Source organism: Cicer arietinum, chromosome 6 (assembly GCF_000331145.2).
Source record: "Cicer arietinum cultivar CDC Frontier isolate Library 1 chromosome 6, Cicar.CDCFrontier_v2.0, whole genome shotgun sequence".
Lineage (NCBI taxonomy): Eukaryota > Viridiplantae > Streptophyta > Magnoliopsida > Fabales > Fabaceae > Cicer > Cicer arietinum.
In genome coordinates this window covers 62,953,196-62,963,067 of record NC_021165.2, presented here as the reverse complement: position 1 = coordinate 62,963,067, position 9,872 = coordinate 62,953,196, and the positions used below count along the sequence as shown (strand labels likewise).

The 9,872-nt window shown below is 29.8% G+C and overlaps 1 protein-coding gene across 1 annotated transcript; it reads right to left on the bottom strand.

Moving 5' to 3' along the window:
- Positions 1-2,101: 2,101 nt before the first annotated feature.
- On the bottom strand, positions 2,102-6,439 carry LOC101490414 (uncharacterized). Its single transcript, XM_004506121.4, has 7 exons — positions 6,214-6,439; positions 5,265-5,373; positions 5,128-5,178; positions 4,762-4,813; positions 4,070-4,128; positions 2,890-2,935; positions 2,102-2,441 (listed from the first exon to the last, which is right to left on the bottom strand). Exons 2-7 carry the CDS (start codon positions 5,322-5,324, stop codon positions 2,326-2,328), a joined length of 384 nt encoding a protein of 127 aa, XP_004506178.1. The 5' UTR covers positions 5,325-5,373; positions 6,214-6,439; the 3' UTR covers positions 2,102-2,325.
- Between the last annotated feature and the right edge of the window lie 3,433 nt (positions 6,440-9,872).

The following is a 9,872-nucleotide window of genomic DNA, read 5'->3' as shown; positions in this document are numbered from 1 at the left end:
ATCGGAAGAACATTTTGGTTTTTACAAAGGATCATTTTGGTTAATCAAGATCATTCTGGTTTATCAAAAGATCATTCTAGTTTATCAATTGATCATTTCGGTTTATCAAAAATATTCTAGTTTATTAAAAGATCATTATGATTTATCAAGATCATTCTGGTTTATCAAGATCATTTTGGTTATTTCGTTTTAAGGACATAATTAAGACAAATCATTCTTCAAAGTACAAACCACAAGATAAAAGAATATCAAAACTACTCAAAACTATAATCAAGTTTAGAATTCAAGCTAAAGGCCTAAAGAAGCAAACAACCTCCAAATTGATGAGATGTGTGAAAGAATAACAAAGACGAACAGACATTAATGTTGTATTTTTTTGCATAAAGCTCAATATACCTCTAAGACAAGCGATTCAATCATTCATTCAAGTTTTCCATACAATACAAAACCAAGAACGTTCTGGTTTTATAAAAGAACATTCTGGTTCTTCTCTTTTAAAGACATAATTAAAACAGATCATTTTCCACAGTCCAAACCACAAGTGAGCAAGAACGCAAGTACATTGTACTTACATTATTATGTAAAATGTTCTACATAATTATGATTTGGAATAGTTCCAACGGTCATATGGCATACCACCCAACATTATGTTTCTTTTTCTCCATTCTCCAACAAGGTAAGAACGTTCTGGATATATCAAGAACGCTCTGGATATAATTACACTACACTTAAATATATTATTTCAAAAGATTGATTGCACCTTGAGAAGCGTGTCAACGATCATATTCATTTTAAATTGAATATTCAAAACCTCTTATCATCAATAAATTGAAGATCAATTGGAAGATTAAGGCAATAGTTTAATTTGCAAATCTATCAACACTTGCTCAAGTAAGAACAATTCAAACCTCCATTTCTTATGATTCACATTGCTACATCAATTATAACAAATAAAGACATCACAAGTGTCGAAAGATACACCAATTAACATATTTTAAAAAGTTACATCTTAAAAAGCAAGGTAAAATCTAAACTATTATCATAAAGTATTTATAGTTGGTTTTAGACCTTAACAATTGATATTTTAAATTATTATCAAAAGGTTACATCTTTAAAAGCAAAGTATTATCAGCATTAAAATGTATTTATAGTTGGTTTTAGACCTTAACAAGTGTTGAGTTAATTTTATTTTGTGCAATATTTATAGTTTATTGTATAACAGTTTAAAATATCAATTTTATTTTGATTTATTTTTGTATTTTTATCTATACAACTTTTTAGGTCTTGAATATAATTTTGTTCGAAAACTTTATTCACCACTCTTCAAATACAATTTTCTTGTGGATGACACTAGTCCAACATCTAGCAGATCGAATAGACTCAAATGGTTTGTCTAATAGTAAAAATACAATTATTGGACTAGACAAGTTTTGAATTCGATTTTCAATAGTATCATGATAATTTCTTCTTTCACCCTTATATTCTCAAAAACCTCCAAAATACACTTTTGAATTAGTCGATTCAAATGTATTTTTGTCAAAATACACTTTTAGATTGGCCAATTCAAAGATCATTGTAAGTGAGGGAAGAAATTTTCTAATATCATTAGAGAAAAGCAAATATAAATCTTTTTGTAACTGTTCAATGAGGTATCTTTCTTTCACCCTGATTATTTTTTTCAGAAGAAATCTAGTAGTGAATAAATTCTTTAGTTTCAAAGTTATTTAATAATACTTATTTAATGTTGATTATTGATAAATAAATAAAGTATTTGCAACAATTAAAATGAAAATGGAAGACCTTTATAACGTTGATATACTGGTTGATGTTCTCGTAAGATTTTTGGGAGGAAAAAAATGGTAAAATCTATAAACATGAAGTTTCTTTTAGTATGAAGTTTTGAAATTATTTATTTACTTATTTTGTGTGTAGATATTGTGTTCATGTGATGATCAGCTTTGTTAACGAAGAATGATTATTTTAAGGCATGTTATCTTTCGTTAAGACGATATTATTGCTTGGTATTAACAAAATAATAGAATAGTAACAAATATCCAGAGTAGATTGCAAGGCCACAACCGAACTAGTGAAACGAATCTAATTGAAGAACAAAATGACAATGTAATAAACCAAACTATAAGATATTGGATGATGCATTTCTCTAGTACCAGTTGAGGGAAAAGCTGAAATTACATAGTGGAGCAGTGAAGCTGAAAAGCAGAATTTACATGAGAAAAACAAAACTCTCAGCGCATGTCAAATGAATGCATGTTTATGATAGAAGAAAATCATTATATGCATGTCTTGTATAGATAGATATTCATATTAGAGAGTGGAGGAAGTTCTTGACTTCTGAATCTTATCACCCTCTGAAGGAGGTGATGACTGTGCTGCGTGGTAAGATGAAGAAACAAGTTGTGCCAATGCAGGAACAGCCCCACCTGCCAGTTATTCAAAAGAAAGACAATGTTGTCAATTCAACATGGTAAATCTATACACAAGGATAAAAGCACCAATAGAATGCTTAGCACTTACTCCCTCAGGTCTTAACCTCAAATATAAGCAAATACAACTTACTTTCACTCTATTTATTTTCCAATGACTTCTTTTTTTATATATATAATTCCAATTACTCTTTTATGAGATCAAAAACATTAACTGCATTTAACTAAATTTCTTGATAAGTATGAAGTTAATTATTTTTACTTATAATCAAGACCGGAGTATTATTTTTGAACTTGTTAACTTGAGAAATTTTAGGTGCTTTGAGTGTGTAATTTATTACCCTACCATATTAGGGGCATAGCTAAGTTTAAAGTTAAGAGTAAAGATTGCATACATATAGAATATAAGCAAAGCAAAATAAGTTAATTACACTCAGAAATTTACCTGCCAGTCCTGCACATACTGAAGAGAATACTATCACAGGTGGTGTCTGAAATCAGAAAGTTTCAATCAGTTTGATGGCAACAAACTCACAAGTTTTTTTGCTGAAATAAGAAAATCCCCTAGTAGTATTTATGGTGTGTAAAAGGTCTACAATAGTTGATAGTGATACTAATGAATTCTATTTCTTTTGTCAAAAACAAAAAGATTTCTATTCCAAATATTCCAATATGTAAAAGATATCCATATAAACCAAGCATGAACGAGATCATATATATAAAATAAAGTGTGGATATCTACTCTCATCCCTAACAACAACAAAACTGAGACCCAGTTCGCCCCTCACAATAAAACATAATTCTTAGCCTCTGAAATAAATAAGTTGGGACACTTTACTCCCTAATAGAACTCTCTATGTAAAAAATGGATTTTTATATTGATGTGTAACATTTTAATCAACCCTATCACGCTACTATGTCACCATATTGTATAGTGTTATCTCACCAATGATTCTTGCATCAAAATTCAAAACAATATTAATCCAATTAGAAACAAATCGCGGAGACAGCATCTTTAGTGTTTTCGAAAAGGTGACTAAAATTTCCTCTAGGAAAAAAATACAAAGCCAGTAGTAAAATGCAATTGATATATGAACAAATAAATAGCTTTAAACATAAAAGAGAAAGCAAGGGTGTCTAGGTCAACACAACTGTTCTCTCAATATCATTAGAATCTTACAGGGTACCTATAACTCTAAGGATGTCATTGACATGCAAAATCAGTACAATACCTGATAAGAACTATTTCAGGGGACAAATAATTTATTTTGCAGGTCTACACACAAAAGTTCACAATTAATTTCATCAATTTATGCCATTGATTTGGAGAAAAATAAGAAGAGTCCAGACACCGGCTAAAAATATCTCCATGAGTATATCAAAAAATGGAAGCAGAATATGTAAATCTTATAGATTATAATTCGTAGATAATTAATTGTTATAAAAGAATACTATTAGATGTTTAGGATGCTTAATCTAGGAGTTTAAAAAGCTAGTAAAGATATGTACCACCAGAAAACAATAAGCATGAGAAAAAGGTATAAATGAGCAAAAAGACAAAAAATGTATACATCAAGTAGGAAAACTGATGAAATATGGGGGATCAAAAGGCTGAAGAAACTTACACCAACTAGAAAATGTACCCACATGGGTCCTTTTACCCATCTGCAGACAACTGGCATAACTGCATCACAAACACAAATGAAAAGAGAAATGCTTATAAATAATAATAGTCTTGGTCAGTGTTGTCGTATAGCGGTTATAACGACTCTATAACGATTTAGAACACCTTTAACAAACCACTATTTCCGCAATATGCAATTTAGTACAAAGTGTTGTCCGTGATTGACAACACTTGTCTTGGTTGTTAATATTAACATTAACAATAAAGCTTCATACTTTCAGTTTGGAACATGAACTATTTATGCATTTACAATATACAAACAATCAAACTTACACATTCCAGTCCATCTTATAATTAAATGCCACAATCCCCCAACTCAAGTTTGAATGCAGTGCATCTTAGTTGTTTTAAAGACAGTAATACAGTATTTTAAGTTTTCTAACAGACTACATCAGAGAGATAAATTAACAATTTACTAACTAAAATCTGTTCAGTGAGGGTAGAGCTTTGATTTAAAATAAAAAATATTACTAATGATCGCAACATTTTGTTCATTATATAGGCATGTTCTTTCCATGCTCCAAACGGGAATTAACCTTTAGAGAAGCATACTAAGCTACCATATGAAGCTGATACATCACAATCACATTACACACTCGTGTGTATATGTGCAAATAAAATAAAAACACATACCATGATTGAATCCATAGAATGCACTTGTGGTGCCGCCAACCGCAGAACCAATCTACAAAACGCACAAAAGCAAAATTAAAACTTATATAGTGCCGATACTTCAGATTGTGAGTGTGTCAGAGTCAAGTTATTATGAAATATAGTTATATATACAATCGCTTCTATTTCACCAAATTAGTGTTGGTATAGATATTGTGTTGGGTGTTCGTGTATGCGTCAATGCTTCATAAATTAAAATCCCTCAATTAAACGAATTCCACAGTTCATCACAAGCTTATAGATCCAACCCTCAGCAATTAATCATGAAAACAGGGAAAAAGTTTGGATTTTGAGCACAAAAAATAAGTGGGGTTTTGAGAATTTTACCATAGAAAAGCTATCCCTGATTAGAGGAGCAACTGTCCAGCTACTGGTTTCCTGCATAATTTTGAAAGAAGAATGAAATCAAAAGGAATTGAAATTAAATTGAGAGAAAAGTGATGCAGTTGGGAGGTGAAAAATACCATCTCTTTTGAAAGAGGACCTGCGCAGTGATGGCATCGAATGTTTTTATCAGAAGCCATGTTCACCTGCTTTGTTCTGCCTCCAAAAACAAAAGAAGCTTTGGTTTCACTGCACAAAGAAAAACCAAAAGCTTACTCAAATTATATTAGGATTAGAGTTAGAATTAGGAATATGGTGTTTTTTTATATAAAAAAACAAAAAAAAAATTGTTATGACCCTCAATTATACTAATCCTAAATTCCTTATCAGTTGTGTTCTCTATTCAAAGTTAACTACAATGTTTTGAATGTAAAATTAAGTTATTTTGATCAATCAACATTAAACCAATAAACAACCAGTAGACAAGAAATCAATCTCAGAGCATTAGAACAAAACCAATTTGCAGACTTGGAGCACAAATTGTCACAGAATTCAGTATGCAAAACCATGGATTGAGCTCCTCTAAAGTGAACAACACACTTTAGAGAATAAAATAAGTAATATCAGCCGTTGATAAACAAATCAATGGTTGATATTATATCCTCATGCATGACCAATCATAAGTAGTTATAATCTTATCCCTTGATTTGCTCATTATACTAACTTCTCAGGAGCCAAATCCACAAAACCATAGATTACTACTAGAGCAGGAAAAACATGTATTATCCATGGAAAATTTCCTTGCACATTTAGCGTAAAAAGTTTTGTCAACACATCGGAGCCAATCATATATGTGACTTTAGGGTAGTTAAAAAGTTTCTAATAATCTAACTATTGTGATTGATTAACAGGTTAAAAACTCTATCCACCTACTGAGTTATATGATTAAATTAAATTTGGTAAGCAATTTGGTAACACACAAAATATGAATAATATTCCAAAGAACTCAGATGAAGACTGCAGAATCCCATAACTGAGAAAAGAGATGAAGTACGAATCGCACAAAAATCCAACAGAGGGGAAACTAACCTGAAAAGATATTAATGATGAGCTGGTGCTGAACTTTTGCTGTCGAAGTGATGAACGGTGATGCGAATGGGAGATTTTAGGGATTAGGGTTCGAAGACAAAATTCAGAGGATGAAGGTAGATGGGCGACGGTGAGAGAGTGGAAGGGAATGAAGTAGGGATTGCAGAGGAACGATAGAAATTGTTTCTTAACTTTTTATTTATGCTGAAAAAATTGTTTAAAGTTAATTTTAATATAATATGAGGTGTCTTTATATAAGTTTTCTATTAAAATATTTAAAAATAAAATAAAAAATAATTACAGTTTTGATCTCTATTTTAACTGAATTACGAAAATAGTCTCATATTTTATATATTTTCAATTTTGGTCAGAAATAGAATTTTGGTCTAAAATTTAATGAAGTATTATTTTTTTTAAGCTATATCACACCATTTGTGATCATACAAGTACTTGTACCACGAAATCTTAAGGCATGGTGTGACTTAAAATTCTGTTTAGGGACGGGATAAATAAAATGAGGGGATTATTTTTGTGATTCAGCTAAAATAGGGAGACCAAAATTGTAATTAAGTCTTTTTAAAATAATTACGTCAGAAAGTTTGCATCTATTCATAATAATTTTTTAAATAAATAAAAATTTAAAAACATAATTTAAAAAAAAAATTGTTTTTAGTAGTTTAAAAAAATATTTTTTATGTTTGTTTATTTAAAAAAATATATAATTTTCATTACAACCTACAAACACAAAATATTTTCATTGTCTTAGTAGTGTCTACCCCATTTTCAACCCACTTTTCAATGATCATTTGACTGCCCATCACTTGGTCTATTTGGGTATTCATAAAACCATTTGTAGTCGAAGTGTGCTTTTAGAAGTTCGAAGAAATGATCTTTACCAAGATAGAGATAAAAACAATGGAATTTTAATATAGAGCTTTTGACTCTTTAGTCTTTACTCTTTGACTGTGTATGGAAAATTTTGTTTAGTTGAAAAATATATTTTAGATTTTGGTTGGAGTTTATCTCTTTACCAAATGTTCACAGATTATAAAATGTTGTTTGTTATTATGGATGGAATCTATACATTAACCGTAAAAAAAAAAAGAACTATATTGGTGTTCCCCCACTAGTACCACACACTATATAAAGATACAAACTAGTAATTTTCTATTTGTTGAAAAGTTTGTGCACTTGGAACCTCGAGAACCATATCGTAGACCAGCCAAAGGTGTTGATCATCTCAAACTTGTGGAGAAGGTGTGATCCTCTGATAGATGACGACTTGATTTCAATTCTAGTAGGATGTATCATTAGATCTCTAATGTCATGCAGAAATTTAAATTTTATAAGTAACACGTTCCTTGATAAAATTAATAAATAATACATTATTTCTTAAAATTAGAGTATTAATCTTGGGAATTGCTCTCACTAGGATCAAATTGGACAACACCTCAAGTTCCACCACCAATTAGTTTTAGATTTATGAATTATGAAATATATATTTAGAAGAAAATGAATATAGATTCACATGAATAAGAAATTGTATTTGTGGATTTTGAAATATTAAAATTTTGGGATGAAAATAAATAGCAATATTAAAAATTATAAGCTACTTACCAAATTGACTAAAGTAATATTTTTGCTAATTGCAAATGCAAATTTATGGTTCCAAATGTTCAATTGTTCACTATTTGTGGTCCTAATTTGTTACTTTCTTTATTTGAAAAAATTTCACTCAATATTGTTTTAGTGGTATAAAAAAGATAGACTGCGTGTGCAATATTTGTTAGTGTAATTGTACTAGTGTCATTAGATATATATATAAATGTAAATTCTTTTGTAAATGTTCAACTAACTATAAGATCTTCCATATCTTGGATACGAGCTTCATCCCCTATTGAAAAAAAAGGAGTAAATCATCAAATTGCTCCCTAAAATTGTAGAGATAAGATATCTACCCATCTGAATTTTGAAAATAGACAAATAACACTTTGAAATTGAAATACATTGGACAATATAGTCCCTCATTTAGTTTTATTCATTGACATGGATGTTAATTGTTTACGTGGTGAGTCCAATTGTTAGTCAACTTATTGTCACGTAAGAGATGTGCTAATTTGCTCGATTTTGGAAATACGATGGACTAATATATCCAATTTTAAAAATGAAATTGAAACTTAATTTAAAATAAAAAAAAAAAAAACTGAAACTTTGTCATCATTACAACAATAAGATCTCTATCTATATAATTCATTCTTGTTTTTCTTCCATGATTTCATATATTCTTCTTCCAATAACATTCATTTATATAATTCATTCTTCTTCTTCTTCCTCTTTTATGGAGTTCAAATCATAGAAAATAAAATAATCAAAAATCATTTATTCTTCTTTCTCCATAAGTGAAAACTTGAATCAGTGATTCTCAAATGTCATTGTGAAAAAAAAGTTGCTATAGTTGCAACAACTAAAAAAAATTTGGAAGAGAATTCTTTTCATGTCCATTCTCCAATTTCTCTAATTTTTCCCGAATAATATATATAGTTGCAACTTCTTTATATGGGTTATAAGGATAAGGAACTATGTTTGCTTAATGGAGAAACAAACCAAGATATGTGGAAGACAAAACTGTTGGACAAGGTTGATAGTTTGGTAAAAAAAATTCCTCAACTAAGGACAATGGAGCTAATGTTGTATGGAAAACAAGAATGGTGGACAAACTAGTTTCATTATCTAAAGACCATGGAAGTGAATAGGTGTGAAAAGCAAGATTGATGGATAGACTTAGTCATTAGAGAATGACATTAAAATATTGAAGCATATTTTACAATAATGTTTATATTTTGTATTTTGAACTATTGTTATGGGAGACATTAAGATGAATATGTGTTATGTAACATTGTTGCTGTGAAATATAAAATATTCAATTTAGTATATGAAATTTACAACTTATAAGTAAATAGGTCCCCAAATGATTACAACACAAGCAAATTAGCTCGTGAGACATTCTTTTTCAAAATAAACTAAATAACAAAATGCATGAATGAAACTCATTTAACTCTAAATAAGTGTCGATTACACCATTCAAAATATATCATAACATCATTCAAATAAGTGTCAACTACATCATCTAAATGAATCCAAAAGATTGATTAATAAGTAATAAGTGTCAATTACATCACCCAAAATATAGCAAAACACCAACAAGACAAAAAAAACATGATTCATAATGTTTCATTCTTCAAATGTTCACTCATATGTTTACTACCATAGATTTGGAGGTTGCATCTATGGATTAGGAATGAAATACACTAAATATGGTTCATTTGTTCTTGAGTTAGACATAAGAAATGACACTCTAATGGTTTATGGTTGAGGAGCTAGTCTTGTCATGGGTGGTGGTGCTCTAGTGGGTAAAGGTGGTGGTGCATTCATGAGTGATGATGTAGGTCTTATGATTGGTGGTAGTGCATTTATGAATTATGGTATAGGTCTCCTGATGGGTAATGGCCTTATACCAAACTCATAAGGGTATATAAACTAGTCATTTAAGTTCATATGTTTTAAGCTGCAAAAATCAAAATCAATATATACAAATCAACCCTTGAAATTGTTCACTTACTAGCAATTTGGGCTATGTACCTAATGCATCTCTTCGGACA

What these genes read in the sequence shown, in the direction of transcription:
- LOC101490414 (XM_004506121.4), bottom strand. Translation starts at nt 5,324, where the DNA reads ATGGCTTCTGATAAAAACATTCGATGCCATCACTGCGCAGGTCCTCTT. An exon ending in GTCCTCTTTCAAAAGAGATG is followed by an intron (nt 5,179 to 5,264) that starts GTATTTTTCACC and finishes AAAATTATGCAG; the next exon opens with GAAACCAGTAGCTGGACAGT. An exon ending in GGGTACATTTTCTAGTTGGT is followed by an intron (nt 2,936 to 4,069) that starts GTAAGTTTCTTC and finishes TTCTGATTTCAG; the next exon opens with ACACCACCTGTGATAGTATT.